The 15,987-nt window shown below is 41.7% G+C and overlaps 2 protein-coding genes across 2 annotated transcripts in view; one reads left to right on the top strand and one right to left on the bottom strand.

Annotated features, from left to right (window-relative positions):
• Positions 1–8,407, top strand: part of tmem110l (transmembrane protein 110, like) — a 24,551-nt gene extending 16,144 nt beyond the window's left edge. Inside the window, exon 9 of the mRNA XM_076876214.1 lies at positions 3,465–8,407. The gene's annotated coding sequence lies outside the window, so the exon portion shown is untranslated. The remainder of the gene's footprint in view (positions 1–3,464) is intronic.
• Positions 1–15,987, bottom strand: part of itih5 (inter-alpha-trypsin inhibitor heavy chain 5) — a 24,078-nt gene extending 8,091 nt beyond the window's left edge. Inside the window, exons 1-13 of the mRNA XM_004569992.6 lie at positions 15,748–15,987; positions 15,627–15,671; positions 14,864–15,027; positions 13,749–13,850; positions 11,572–11,852; positions 11,122–11,291; positions 10,733–10,849; positions 7,489–7,660; positions 6,962–7,271; positions 4,592–5,274; positions 3,944–3,997; positions 2,366–2,482; positions 342–719 (exon numbers count right to left, since the gene is read on the bottom strand). Coding sequence (XP_004570049.3) covers positions 342–719; positions 2,366–2,482; positions 3,944–3,997; positions 4,592–5,274; positions 6,962–7,271; positions 7,489–7,660; positions 10,733–10,849; positions 11,122–11,291; positions 11,572–11,852; positions 13,749–13,850; positions 14,864–15,027; positions 15,627–15,671; positions 15,748–15,861 — 2,707 coding nt within the window. The 5' untranslated portion in view covers positions 15,862–15,987. The remainder of the gene's footprint in view (positions 1–341; positions 720–2,365; positions 2,483–3,943; positions 3,998–4,591; positions 5,275–6,961; positions 7,272–7,488; positions 7,661–10,732; positions 10,850–11,121; positions 11,292–11,571; positions 11,853–13,748; positions 13,851–14,863; positions 15,028–15,626; positions 15,672–15,747) is intronic.

Raw genomic sequence — 15,987 nt, 5'->3', positions numbered from 1 at the left:
ACATCCAAACTGACAACAAGCCGGTGGTGGACCTCAGTGACACCGATGGAGATCCCCTGTCCATGCTCCAACAGATTGGAGTTGTATTTTGCAACCCAAGAGAACCTACTCCATTTTAGACAGCGACTTTATAAAGTTGTTCCTGACTGATGAATGTAAAAATGCATGGATTTTGTGAATAATAAATAATCATTTCATATATAGTTACTTAACCAAATATTCATATATTCACTTAAGTCAGTGCTCCAGCCTCCAGAGGTTGAGAACAGTGCTTTAGTATTTATTGATTAGAGTTCTCAGAGCAACAGGATTTTACAGATGAATACTCCTTCAACACTCACCTAGCAGACCGTGGCAGTTGTGCGACAGCCCCTTGTTGTTTCCAATGTAGAACCCCAGATGGTCTCTCTGGTAGGGCGCCGGGTTTTTGTACTGATGCAGCAGGATTACGAAGCTGATGTTCCCACCGACCGTCACGGTCACATTCGAATTTCCCACAATGGCCACAGACAGCGCTCCACTGTCCACAGACACAGTAGAGTGGCAGGGCAGAACAATGCGGTCCCGTCCATCCAGAATAACCTTCTTAGGTGTCACCTCGATGTAGGCGCGCTGGGGTTTATCCACCACAATGGTGATAGTGCTGAAGTAAGTACGCTGCTGCTTGTGACTGCCCGGTGGTGCCGGGGCGCCGATGAGCTTACCGTTGACCGTCACACCTGAGAACACAGAACATGTTTTATTAAAGGCATAAATGATTTTTGGTGCCTTTACACCACATTCCAAATTATTATGCAAATTGTGTTTAAGTATCATAAAGATTAAATAAGTAGTTTTTCAATTAAACCCATGGATAGAATTGTGTCTCAGCACTCTTTGTATCACTGAAATCAATCTCTGACATCTATGATCATTAGTTTGCCAGGTGAGCCCAATTAAAGGAAAAACTGCTAAAGAAGGATGTTCCACATTATTAAACAGACCAGCATTTTCAAGCAATATAGGAAAGAAAAATGATCTCTCTGTTGTTGAAAAGCGTGAACTAGTTAAATGCCTTGGACACGTAATGAAAACCATAGATATTTCACGAAAACTTAAGCATGATCACCATAATGTTAAGAGATTTGTGGCTGAGTCAGAGCACACATGGGCTTGTGCAGATAAAGGCACAACGAAGAAGGTTTCTGCCAGACAAATGCACCTCTATTAAGAGAGCAGCTGCTAAAAGGCCATTACAAAGCAGCAAACAGATATTTGAAGCTGCTGGTGCCTCTGGAGCACTGCGAACATCAAGGTGTAGGATCCTCCAGAGACTTGTAGTTGTGCATAAACCTTCTATTCAGCCACCCCTAACCAGTGCTCACAAGCAGAAACGACTGCAGTGGGCCCAGAACTACATGAAGGCTAATTTTCAAACAGTCTTGTTCACTGATGAGTGCAGTGCAACCCTGGATGGTCCAGATGGATGCAGTGGTCGATGGTTGGTGGACGGCCGCCATGTCCCAACAAGGCTGTGTCGTCAGCAAGGAGGTGGTGGAGTCATGTTTTGAGCCTGAATCACGGGGAGAGAGCTGGTCGACCCCTTTAGGCTCCCTGAAGGTGTGAAAATGAGCTCTACAAAGTATGTGGAGTTTCTGACTGACCACTTTCTTCCATGGTAGAAAGAGAAGAACTGTGCCTTCTGCAACACAACCATCTTCATGCAAGACAATGCACCATCTCATGCTACAAGGAATACCTCTGCATCATTGGCTGCTATCGCATAAAAGGAGAGGAACTCATGGTGTGGCCCCCATTCTTCCCTGACCTCAATCCTATTGAGAACCTTTGGAGCGTCCTCAAACAAAAAAATACGAGGATGGGAGGCAGTTCACATCCATACATCAGCTCTGGGAGGATATTCTGACATCCTGCAAAGACATTCAAGTAGAAACTTTCCAAAAACTCACAAGTTCCATGGATACAAGAATTGTAAAACTGCTATCAAATAAAGGGTCCTATGTTAATATGTAATTTGACCTGTTAAGAAGTTTTTGATTGAAATACCTTTTGATTTCAGTGAAATTGATCCACTAATGCTGCAAATTCAACAAATTACCATTTTCAGTTCTCTACAACCTATAAAATGTTTTGAAACTTTGTGTGCATAATAATTTGGAACTGTGCATTTTAAGTTTTATATTTTTGAAAAACACTGTTTTCATTGGCAGTTTTGTTGAGTAACATTTGAATTATACTCTAATGGTTGATGACTCGAAAATTATGCCGACTGTCATTTGAATCGACTATTTAGGAAAAACTGAGAAAAATATCATTTGCATAATAATTTGGAACATGGTGTATAGGGTTTAGTCACAAGTCTTACCAGAGTATTTGTGGTCGGAGACCAGGCCAAGGATGTGTCCAGGCTCGCCATTGATGTTAAAGCACACAGTCAGTTTACTCAGGGGGAACTCAACAACAAAATGGGGGTCACCATCCGCTGTGAGAGGGTTTAACGGGGGAAAAACACAATTAAATGCAATTCACTCATGCAAGAATTATTGGTTCATAAATCTGTTAGGGCAATAAAAAATATTTAGCATTTTCAACACAATTAGATACTGGAGATATGCTGGTAGACTGATAAAATGTACAGAAAAGTTACATAGTTTGTTGTCTGTGAGGGAATGGTCTAAAAGAAGAAAAGGTATCCAGTGACCAGCAGGTCTGTGTGAAAAGGTCAGAGGGGAATGGCCTTGAGGTCAAGGTAACTAAGATTTGAACTCGTCTGAGATTTTTAGTAGATGCACCTATTGTATGAATTTAAAAATTCTGTGTTGCAGTATTCTTCACTTATCACATTCACAAACTTGGGTGTCGACACCAACCGGCCATCCAGGGGGATGACGACAGTAACCAATCAGCCTTTCATGGGTTTTTAATTGAAGAGGTGCTTTAAGAAAAATTTTTTTATTGTGCAACAATGGGTAGCTATGAAATAAGAAGGGGGTAGGACTGTGGCTCAAATGAGAAAATAAGTCATGTTGTGTTAATATTACAGCTGCAGCAAGTTTTGACCATCAGGACTCAAACGTAAATCCTGTATTATTACCGAACCCATCTCAGCTGCACACTTGTAAAGGCTTTTTGACAGCTTGTTGCAGAGTTCTGGTGATATTGTGCTGACAACATCTGTCGACATGCACACAGTGACGTACCAAAGTACTCAAAACTACCTTTAGGGTGCTTCCTGCAGCAAGTGTCTCAAGGACGAAAATTTTGTAATGAGGTGAAAACAAAACAAGCTAAATTATTGCTGCTGGTAAAATGAAAATAAATAATAAAGCTGTAAATTAAAGTATGGTATCTATCAGCATTAAATGACTCTGGGATAAGAAAACCTGTGAAAATAAACAGCAAACTGATGGATGATTTTCTTACATGCGTTTACATCCGTGTGTCTGTCTGTGTATTACTCCTAGGTTAGAGTTTATTTGTTCAACTGGAGTCACCGACAGTTTGCTGAGAACCAACCAAGATGAAGAGGGGAGCAGTGAGATGACAGAGCAACACTAATGACAGGGCTATTAGCCCTCACTAACTGCTTCTGATGAACTTCCCTCTCTTTACTGTAACACATCCACAAACATCCTCTTTCAGACTCCATTAGCACACAGCACTTAAGGTTTAAAATGCCACGTAGTGCCTGTGTTGGCATTTCAATTAGACCCTGTACGTTCTTTCCTCTCTTCAGGTCAGGTTCAGAGGAATCTGTGAACCTCTCGCTGTCTGTGTAATCACTGCCGACATCCAAATTACAGGCTGCCCACACAGAGTGTAGAGCGAGTCTACTATACATTCCCCTTCTTCTGTCTTTTAAGTTGGTGCCATGTCATCACTGCATATATGCTTCCAGTGCCCCCAAAAAAGAAGGGGAAAAGCACAGAAATTCTGGAGTTACCCGATGTCTTGGAGAGGGTGATGAATTTCTTTGTTGGTCTTCTCACAACTTTGCCTAGAAGGAAGAGAAAATTCAGTCTTAGTAACAAACCTGAGAAACTGCTTAATGCCAATTCTTAACGATAACTATGTTTGGATTAACTGTTAGTGTAATGCGGGTTGACAGAAAAGAGACAGTCTGCATGTTCTTACATGAGATAATGGTTTTAATTCCTTTCAAATTTCATCTTCTTTTTGTTTGCTAGTGTAACCTTATTTGCTTCATTTTCTGTTTCATAAATAGCCACAACATGAAACCACCTGCCCAATACTGTGTAACTCCCCATACTGATAAAACAGCTTTCATGAGTTGGGACAAGGATTCAAGCTCCACAGGGGGATGTCCTGTAGTGTTTGGCATTTGGACATTTGCAGTCTTTGGAGTTGCGAGTTGTAGGGTAGGGTTTGTGTGGATGGGGTTGATCCTTGATCAGATCTGAGGTATGGAGAGTTTGGGGGCTAGTTCAATGTCTTGATCATTTTGTTATGGCCCTCCGGCTCCTCCTGAGTAGATTTTGCTTACAGTTTTTAACTAAGAAAATACTCATGAACTCATTAGGCAGACTTTACAGACACCCTGCACCCCCAAACCTGGGAGCCACTACCTTACCGATTGTGTTGCTCTGCGATAAAGCCTGGCTGTTGAGGTCCCTGTCAGGTGTCTGTGGCTCTCTGTCATCTGTGTCTCCTGGCAGGTCATTGGCAGGTGAGGTAGCCTCACCGGCTCCTGGCGTAATGGTGGGCGCTGGGGCCATGGTGCCATCAGTCAGGACTTCAGGCTTCTCCACCGCAATGTTAGTGAGAGGAGTGAGGAAGTGATAGGTCATGGACAGGTTGGTGGCTTGCTGAGTGTGGCCTTCCCTGTCCTTGCTGGTTTGGCTGCGCAGTCGTGAACGCAGCCCCTCTTTGATGCTTAGGAAACCCCACACACGTTCCACGAAGTCTTCTGCTACCGAACCCAAAGCGACTCCTAATTTCTGTGTCGCGTCAGTTCCCAGGGCTCTGACGCCCGTCGCCATTGCAGAAGTGGCTAACTTCACATGCTTCTCTGTATCTATCTGCCGGTTTCGCAGTGGTACGTCTGTCTCGAGTATGATGCTCTTATCGTTGTTACTGGCAGTGACCTGCACGTGGAGAGATTCTGCGCTTTCGTTTGTGAGCTTGCCGGCAACGACGATCTCAGAGCCATTGAAGTAGTTGGTGAAAAGATTCTGAGTGACGTACTGGACGGAGTTCTCCGTGTAGTTGATTCTTATGTCAGACAGCAGAGGAGTTCCGATTTCATTATAGAACCTAGAAAGAAACACAAATATATGAAGAGTTTCAGTTGAATGAAAGAAAAGCTGAAAGGAGATCAATCAAATTAGCTCAGTCAGGCATTAGTTGGACAAACAACTAAATGTGCAGTGTTCTTTTTGGCAACTTTAACATTATATAAAAGTTATAAAGTATAAAAGTTTTAATATTATAGATTATTAATTGGTGAACATCTGATAAGCAGTAAAGCTGGGTTTTGCTTGCCCAGCAGAGTCCAGTAGTAATACTAACACATTAACACAGTTCTAACATTAAAAATTCTATCAAGCATGTTTTTCACTATATAATTTTACACATTGTGCATAGAGTTTCCAAACCTGCATTTGCTTGTTCAGTGTCACCACGAGAGAGGTGATCAGTGTCAGAAAAAGAAGGGTCTTATAGTATACTTCCTCATCTTGTTTATTCAAATAAGCCACCTTCCGGCCATAAACTCCCTTGTCTAACCCCTTAAGCTGTTGCCACCCCACTTCAGAGTTCCTGCGGCCTGTCATTGTCGTCACGTCACAGCAAACCTCCTCACCTCCTGATGAATATGTTTGTTCAAGCAGATCAGGGGCTATTATCTTTGGAGTCTGTCTGTTAACCCCTCGTACATACTCAGACGCAGGTTTCACAACACACAAACACACACATTCCTGCTCAACTGAACAAACACCTCGTGTGTCTGAGTGCGGAAGAGAGAGGGAGAAGAGGACCATGCGTCAAGGATAGGAAAAAAAAGAGCTCAGAGAGAGAGTTGATTAAAGACGTCTTTTGTCAGCACCGTCACATTTGCGGTCGTGGTTCCCTCATAGGTCGATGAGAGACGCACGGGCATATCAGAGCGGGAGAAGGGAGGAATTAAGGACAGCTAATTGCTTAATAAGAATGAGATTATAAATTTATGAAGGTGAAGGGCACTGGGTAGTAATCGTTTATTGAAAGTAAGAATTACTTAATCATACATCTCAATGTTCGTCTTGAATTTTTTGTGTTGTTTTGTGATAAAATGCCCATGTCATTCAGGTCAGGGTTGTCTAAGGAGCTTGGATAGAAAGAGACTAATTCTCAACAGTTAATCTTATAGATGGATTACAGTCATAAAAAGGCTTCAGACCTGCTTTTTAAACCAGTTTAAGGTCAGTTAAATTCCAGCAAAGACTGGTTAAAAATTAGTTTTCCTTTGTTTCCTTGGTTTGAAAACGAGTCAGTGTTAGTTGACTTTTAGACCAGTTTTAGATCAGTGTAAGGCTGACAGCCATCAGACTGTCAAGTAAAAACCAGACTAAAGCCAAGTACCAGACCTTCAGAGTTTAGACCTTCTCCCCAAATTTAATGTTGAACCTTTTGGACCAATTTTAGACTAAAAGAAGACCAGGCTAATTGTGGTATAGTTTCAATTTAACAACAAGACAGACTTCAGACTAGCCTCACACCTAATTTAGATCTCATCCAGACTACATGTTCAAACCAGTTTCCGACCAGTTACTTACCCCCTAACACTAAGCCATGTCAGAGTCCTTTTGCAGCGGTTTTAGATCATAGTGTCAAATAATCTTAAGCGAATTTTAGACACATTAAAATAAGCTTCCTTAAATTCTCTCATCTTCATTAGCAAAATGGGGCTCATTGCCCCGTAAATATCAACTGTAGCCTATAAGGTGTCATGTCAAAGCCATACCCTTTGAGCATGGCGCTTGCGTCAGCCTCCTCATTGATGCGTCTCATCATCCCGCAATTTTCCAGAGCCATACGCTCCAGCAGTCGGTAGTCCACATCATTACCAATCCCAATTGTGAAGATGCAGAATTTTTCCTGCACAGCTGAGCGAGTGTTCCCCAGGATCGCCACGGACTGGATCTCTCCGACAGTGGGCCGCCCGTCTGTCAGGAAAATAATGAGCGAGACGCTGTTCGGGCTGCTGTCAGGGCCCAAGAGGTAGTCTCGAAGCAGAGACGAGCCGGTCCGGATGGCGCCATCGATGTTGGTGCCTACAGTGAAGGGACATCACTAGGTTTACATCTCAGGTTATGGAAACACAGTGACTGAGCTAAACTTTAATATGTTTACTGTCCTTATTAAACACTCACTTTTCCCACTTTAAGTCTACAACAACATCTATTTATCAGCAAAGAAGGTCACTGCTGTTATTAAAGGCAGTTTTACTTCAAGTCTTCAAAAGGACAAGACAAAGACGAACCGTCTCACCTCCAGTGGGCGCCAGCATGTAAATAAACTTCTTGGCGTCCCTGATATTGAGGGGGGTCACTGGCACGAGACGATTTGGCTGCCAAACTTTGATCTTATTGGAGAAGCTGATAAAGTTAAAGTTATCGCCGGGCCGCAGGTCCCTCAGGATGGTGAAGAGGGCATCTTTAGTCTGGGAGACGGGAAATAAAAAAATCACAAGACAGTAAACATCTTCGATGTTTGAGTGTCTCTGTTTTGTCAAAGATTCACGAATTCATGCAGAATAAAGACCCTCAAAATAAATAATTTACTGCAGCGCTCAGACTGTTTAAATGAAACTTTTTGCTTTTCCTGTCTTTAGGTATTAATGTTTGTAATTTTGGCAGATTTTCCTTGATATCTTTGCCCTTCCTGGCTTTTCCATTTCATATTTAGTGGCAATCAAAATATTATCAGTTTCTTTCAGCATTCTCTTTTTATGGATTTAAAATTAAATAAAACTTCAGTTTTTAATTTATATTTTCTGATCGTGAGCCAGCATAATATTGAGTTACATATTCAAACCCACATCTTTTCTGTGTTTTTCTACTGAATATTTTTTTTATCCTTATTACAGTGACGAATTTCAGATTGAATTTGCAGGTGGAACTCGTGGTGAAACAGTCATGTTCACAGTAATTCTGTGCTATTTTCGAGCCTGTGTCAGTATTTGCTTTAGGTTATCTTAGGTTAAGTTGAACCTGCATTCCTGCTCATTGTATTGTAAAGTGCAAGGGTTGGAAGCAAACACTCAAAACATCTATCAGCACCAACCCCATCCCAACAATCACTGTGAAGAGTTTCTTTTCATCATCCCTTGAAAGAAAACAAGGTTTGTTTGTTACCTGATTTCTTTATTTGCTTTAATTGCCAAAATAAAATTCTGTCATTGTTTCCACTGTGGTATGTTTCTTTACGGATAAAAACACTACACGTGTATACATACAATAGCTTTGGACATTTCTGGATTTACAGACAGAACATTTTCCAGTGGTGACATGTAGTTCATGTGTAAAGTGCTATTTGCTAGGTCTTGAACTCGAATGTTTGGAGCTCTTTCTTCTAAGTAATTAGCATTTTATCCCGCAGTGGTAATGTTTTCTGTCTTATCTACTCAAAATTTGACCGACAGAGCATAAAAGTTGATGAATACATAAACTTCAGATACTTGCTGTTGATGTGGAACCATTGAATTTAAATGTACCATAAAACTTGATACCATATTCTGTCAGATCTTTACAGAATATGCTACTTCTTCATATTTAAGTACAGGGGAAATAAGAAATAAGAGTTATTTGGAGACAAAACTTCCTGCTTTTCCGTGTTGAATCCTCATCTTCAGATCTGCAAAAATGAGCAGATGAGAGATATATGATTTGCTGCTGAGGAGCTTCTTAGATGTCTATATGGGGTGTATACTGCAGGGGTCAGAACCACAGATTGACCTTCACTGAAAAACCTCTATTGTGCAGCCACATCAAAACACACTCGTTGTTCTGTTCCTGCAGCCCACTTGGGGCTGCTGTTGGTGGGGAGAGGGATCAGAGGGTCGAGGGTACTGTTGTCCAGAAAGTTCCATTACCCCATAGACTCTGACCTTCCTCCCTCACAGTTTCCACTTTTCTCTCTCAGTGAAAATCTGTTTTTCACTTTCTCTCCTCTTTTCTGTTTCATGGCAGCTGTAAAGATCAGCTCTGGCTGAGGGGATTATCGTGCTACAGCAGATGGAGGAAAAGGTCTGATATTGATATTCCAGTGTGGGCGTGAGGAGGTGGGGGTGTCACATTTCCTATCCAGTGCAGCTTTTAAAATTCAACTTTAAAACAGGGAAAGAGCCTCATAAAGGAAGAGAGGTGGTCAGAAAATGTAGATTTCCTCAGATTCCTTTAGGAGAAGGGTTGGTGTCCAGGACCTCTGCTCCAGGGTGGAACTTTTGGGTAACACTCTAATGTGAAAATACACCAAGCTTATGAGCCTAGTGTAAATGTAAGCTGTCCAAATCCAAACTCACAATGTGTAGCAGGAAAAGCCTGCTCACTGGTAACAGGAAAATTCAAGAGCGAACCCTTCAGTTAACAAACGAAGCACATTAAAGTTGGAAAACAGGCAGGTGCTAAGCTGTAAACACACTAACACTGGAAAAGAAATTTCCCTGCTTACACACTCTGGACCTCTAGTCTTTACTTATTTATTTAACTCCAAAACCCACACACAAAATATGCTTGCTGTGTTTTTATTTAGAAGGTGGCCGTAGTGATAGCTGTAGCGGTTCTGAATGACAGCAACATCAGGAACGAGGAACACGAGAAACCTGAGAAATCACCAAGGGCTCAGAGAAGAGCTTCAGAAGATGTGGAGGGTGAAGGTAACAGTGGTCGCCGTGGTAATCGGAGCACTAGGTGCAGTGAGTCCCAAGCTAGGCGAGTGGCTCCAGCAGATCCCAGGAGTAACATCGGAGATCTCTGTCCAGAAGAGCGCAGTCCGAGGAACAGCCAAGATACTGCGCAGGGCCCTCAAGCTCCCAGCCTCTGGTAGAGGACCCGAGCTTGCAGGGTAGACCGCACGCATGGGCGAGAGGGGAAATTCTTATACCGCCCCTCGCTTGTCATGGATAACGTCATGGTGGCTATTGACAAATACATAGAAACTGATGGGCAGCAGTATGGAAAATAAGGCAAAATAAATTAGGACTTGGTACTTGACTAGATGTTGCTTGACATGTTTCTACCATCCCTACTAAATTCAGCACCCTTAGAAACACCAACAGGAAGTGACTAATCAAAATGGAAAGAACCACTCCCATGATTTTGTCATCCCCTTTTCTTTCCCTAGCCATACTACCATTTTTTCCCCCTTTTTAATTTTGGAAGGAAGAAATTTGCTCAGATTAGGCAGAAAGGTACCATAAAGTACCACTCCGTTTACCATCCATTTCCCAACTCAAGATCTCAGTTTCATCATGATCTTTGTCAGTGTCGCATCGTTTGCTCAGAAACCCATCTACTGGTACAAAAGACATTTGACAGCCTTAAAGTAAATTGAATTACATTTTTGTTCCTGCACAGTTTATTTTCCTTCTGTTGTTGATTATCCTAACATTAATCACGGAACACGCTGCAGATTCATTTTAATGGTAGTTTTACAGCTGCCATAAATTAAGGAAAAAATGCATTAGTATTCTGCTGTTTGATGCAATAGTTTTCTTTCGGGTATACTGCAATACCTGTCTTATCTTAGTCCCCAACATGGAGGCGCTGGTGTCGATCACAAACACCACGTTCTTAGGCACAGCAGGAAGGTCTTTGGGGGCAAAGTAGTGGACGAAATGGCCGTTCAAAACCTGAGAAACAAAGACAGACGTGCAGCAGCCAGTGAGATCGGTTGCAGTTGTAGTTCTGCTCCGAAGACAGACAGGAGTTTGGCAGTGACATGAGGCTGGTGGCAGGAGGCCAGAGAAAAGAATGACTAACAGGTGGGTGGATAAACGTTGCTGGATGGGAAATCTGCAAGCATGCATGTAGTATATAACAATTATTGTCGCTGAGTTGTTTTTTTCATGAAAACTTTTGGCCCTGTCTGTGTTTATTAAGCACATTTGAGATGTTCTTTCACCTGAATGTCTCCGATCCCCATGTCTCTTTGAACATCATAGCGGATCACGAAGTCTCCCAGGATGCCACTGGTGGTGATCTTTGCCTGTTGGATGATGTTGGGGCTGAAGGTGATCTTGCAGACGTTCTTTTCGTTTTTGATCACAGTGGTGATGGGAAGCTCAGGTTTGGCTGGAGCACAAAGACAGGAAATGCTTTAACAGGGATCAAGAACCGGAGATTTTATAACAGTAAATCTAAACTGGTGACCTCTCCACATTTTATGGACTACAAAGACTACATAGACCAGCCCTACTTGATTTTTTTCTACTATTTATCGAGAGTTCTTTATGCCATTAAGCTTTATTAGTTTGATTTTTGTTTTGTGTTGTCTATATGCTATTGGAACTTAAATAACAGTCTTAACTTTTAACTTCCCAAAGATTTTGCACAGTACTCAATATCTATGAACCTGGTATGTTTGGTGGCTTAGGAGCAGTTGCAGTGTTGGCGGCGGCGTTGCTCTTGCCGTTCCGGAGCGGCAGCACCTCCAGGTCCGTGATGGGGGAATGGTCAACGATGGTGACGTCTAGGCTGAGGCGGCTGACCAGCTGCATGGGCCGGAGGCTGGTCACGTGTTCGTAGCGTCCTAGCCGGCGCTGTAGAAGTTCCTCGTATGTCAGAAGGAAGACCGCCCGGTTTCGACCAGGTATTTTAGCCGCCATTCTGAACACCTCCACTTCTGGCTCTGGACTGGAGAGGAGAGGAGGCAGTCAAAGAAAGTAAGAGGATGAAGTGGAATAAACTGCAAAATTACAGTTACTTACCTGTTAAATTAAAGCACAGTAATGACAGCTAGACGTGCAGCAATAAACAGTTATTTTACAGTCTGCTTACTGTAATCTACAACAGCAGCTCAATGTAAAAAAAAAAAAAAATAAAGTACTGTGATGCATAGAATCTAAGTTTTACAGTATAATATGGATAATTGCCCCATTGCCACACAGTTTAGTGATTCAATTGTGCTCTATCAGCAGTCAATGGTCCTGAACTATGACAATATATCAGCTTTTGTGCATTTCCTCTACTTCCACCATTACATAGTAATAAAAAATACTACTCCCGGTCATGGTGGCTCAGTTAGTGATCTGAAGATGCTATGCAGAGTTTGCAGGTCTGCAGCTGTGGAGCAGTGCGTGGGTGCAGTATCAAAATTATATGGAACAACTAATAACGTGGGCTGGTCTTGTTTATGTTTGTGCTGTTGGTCCCTTAGCTTAGCTCCTGATGCAAGGCAGATATTACTCATGCCAGACAACAAGCTTCTTTGTAAAGTGTTAAAACCAATGAAAACTCTCGACTAGATATTCTTGTGTGGGCTTTTTGATCTTTGACATTTGTTTTAACATGTCTTCCTGCTTGTGCTGAACGCTGTTGTTCCACTTCCTTCTTAGTCACCATCAAATAAAGCCATCGCTGTTGAGCCATGCACTGTCAGCTTTTTGGAGAATGACATGCAAGTGCATCCCTGCATCCTCTACGTCAGTTAACTCTGCACAATCCCTCTCTGTGTAGCCAGAAACAAATGTGGGGACCATAAATTCAACCAACCAATTTCCACAGTGAGAAATTCATCAGAGATACACAACCATTAACCTAAAAACCCAGAATAACAACAACTTAAACCTTTACATTCACAGAACACTGTATAATGCTATAATACCAAAGTTTCCTGTAATCATGAAAAACAGTACATTACATTACATGATATTGGAAGAAAGTCAAGAATAAACATGGCATGTGAAAAAAAAAGAGATAAAGCTGTAGTGTGCTTTGGGGGAAATAACTTGTTTATGGTTTATGTTTGGAGCTTTGCACAAGCTAAATGATTTATTATATTTGGAGTTTGCAATCTCTGAAATGAATTTGCTAAATGGAGCTAATTTAAAGTTTATGAGGTTTTGAAATCTTGCAGATTTTCAATTTTTTGGAGTTCTTGTACTTGGTATTTAGAAATTGTCTAATTGTCTAAATTTTATTGAAACTGCCTGCAGTTATATTTGCTTTTAGCCTTTTTTTTATGTTGCACATTAACTGCCATGCATCTCAAATGAATGGGAAGATTAAGTTTTCTTGACCATGCCCCTATGTATTGAAATAATAACTGAGCAGCTTTAGATAGATGAGGGAAGGAGCATTACAGCAGTTAATGAAGGTGGATGATTTTTTTGAAAGAGGTGGAGCAGCAAAGCAAACAGTCCAAGTGGTGATATCACTAAATTGGACTCACTGCTTCCAAATAATCTCACATTTTTCCTTCAGCCCCGTCCTTCTTTGCCTGCTTAATCTATTTACAGTAGAGTCTGTGACTCACAGAATGACATTTAATGAAATGTCACTTTTCTGCATGGCAGTTCTAAATGGTATGATGTCACTTCTCCCATGTGTCACTTCTTGGGGCACAATTTATGCCTGAGGAGAGACGATCATTACAGCCTTTGTGCCCGCACACACTAACACATGTTCACCCTTTGTGCTTGTAGGGGTAGAAGGATTTTTAGATGGGATGCTATCAATCTGTAATTCGGAGGACGCGGCCACACAGTTAAGTTCAAACTGGCGCACAGACACCTGTTCATCCTCTCTTACCTTGCATCACCTGGCTCCTTCGTCCCAGATTTTCCTCTCTCCTGTTTGACCCTCTTCTCCTTCGGCTTGACCTCGCTCTGGTAGACACGCCCCCCAATGATCCTGGTGTGTTGGGGTCAAAGGTTGAGAATTAGTGGTGCTCACGTTCACGAGCACCTATTGTTACAGTTTAACTAGGATTTTCTTGGACAAAGGACAGAATTTGTTTGCAGAAATCATGTTTTCAGCTGTTTACGGAGTCCAGTGCTGAAAATAAGTGAGCTAATCTGTGTGTGTGTGTGTGTGTGTGTGTGTGTGCATTTATGAGTGTGTGTGCATTAAAGCTCACCCTTTCCTGTCAACATATGCAAAGAAATGGAAAGATCATAAAACCTTCCAGCCCTGAAATCCTTTTGGAAACATAAAATATCTTCCACAACATCCAAAAACTGCTTCAGTCAAACAAATAAATGAATGCATATAAAAATCTAATTTTAACTGAGTTCTGTTACTTGCTAACAGTTATACATGTGATCATTAGTGATATCTATTGGAATCTGATTCACCATGTCAATTCAGTAATTAAAATAGTGACGTGAGTGCAGATAACACTGAATATTTGCTCCAAATGCCTTCCACTTCTGCCACATTTGGTCTTGACTGATAACCTTAACTCAGGTTGATTCTGGATGCTTTATTTCAGCCACAGGTGGACTTCATATAGGCCAAATGCCTAGTGTGTCAAGACATTTTAACCACATCTCACAGCCCATGAAACTTCTGCCAACTGAGACTTAAGCACCAAATTTAGACCTTCACAAGTCCAACTATGTTTGCTATCTATAGAACCAATCAATGTCATTCTAAAAGAACAATGTGAAAGACAGCAAGATGATTAAAAGGATAAAAGAAAGAATATGTCTTTTTAAAATCGCCAAAAAATCCCAGAACGCAGAATCACTCACAATAAGCTGGGAGAGAGTTATGTGGCTTCAAGAGAAAATATAGATTTAAAGATGTGTAGAATCGAGATTTAAAAATCTAAATCACCAGCTTTATTCCCTTTATCAGTCTATTAAGTCATTAACTAATAATTCTGTCCACCATCCTATTAAGATGACCTGTGTGGCTCTTACATGGTGAAGTTGGAGATGTAGGCATTAGCGGGGATTTGAAACTGAAAGACGCCCTCACTAGCGGCGGGGTAGCGGTTGAGCAAGGAGCAGTACACCGCGGTGAAAGCGTAGCGGGAGATGATCGTGGTCTTGATGGAGAGTTCCTGGATGTGAGGTTTGGTCTCCTACAAAGTAAAAGTAAAAAAAAAGAAAGAAAAAGAAAGAAGAAGAAGTAATAACGACAACACTAAAACATGCACCGGTGGCGCTTTGGCTAAATTTGGCAAGATTTTACGGAGAGCTGCTGTGATCACCGATAGTTATTCATCACTTCAGTTTTCATCCCAACGAAAGCTAGAACTCCAAATTTACACTGACTCAATACTGAGAGGAATTCGTGCTCGTGAGCTAAGATCCAGGCCATGACATATACTTTGGCACGTCTGCGCGCTTGGCAGTCCTATGCGTTCCGCCCAACGTGCAGAGGTTCAGAGTGACAAAATCAACTTCTAAATAACTAAAAGTAGGTCATGCATTCTATTACAGTGTTTGTTACAAAATCCTCAACTCTCAGGTAAAGTGACAAATGAACAGATTTAAGACAGAACGATAAGATAAAGTATTTCTTCTCATATTTGATCATTTTGAAATAAAGAATTTAAATTATAATTTAAATCCACACGAGGCTGCTCTTCATCCCACCCACCCCCTCCATCCTCCAAAATAATATATTAAAAAAATGCATAAACACGCAATATCTCAGTAACTGAAACAGCTGTTTTACCTTGGTTATTATAGTTTTCACCTGGCGAGGGACCCTGCGCGGTGCCTGGAGACAAAAACATCATCAGAAGACGAAATATTGACAACCAAAAGCTCAAACACGTCTCCTTTAACAATCTTACAATGTCTAAACCAAAGTCCGCCAAATCAACATCATCTTCAAGTTCAGAGTCCTCCAGTTGTCCCAGTAAAGTCCCGCTGAAGCTCAGCAGCAGCGTCAGCAGCGTCACCAGCATCTTGCAGTTCCTCTACTTCAAAACTCGTTAAAAAGATGAATGAGGCATCATCTCCCGCTGCGGAGCGTGCCCGAGTCCCAGTCCAGACCCGAATGACCGGACAGAGGAGCGACACGGTGCGAAGAA

The sequence above is a fragment of the Maylandia zebra genome, linkage group LG17 (assembly GCF_041146795.1).
Source record: "Maylandia zebra isolate NMK-2024a linkage group LG17, Mzebra_GT3a, whole genome shotgun sequence".
NCBI classification, from domain to species: domain Eukaryota; kingdom Metazoa; phylum Chordata; class Actinopteri; order Cichliformes; family Cichlidae; genus Maylandia; species Maylandia zebra.
This window is presented reverse-complemented; position numbering and strand designations above follow the sequence as displayed.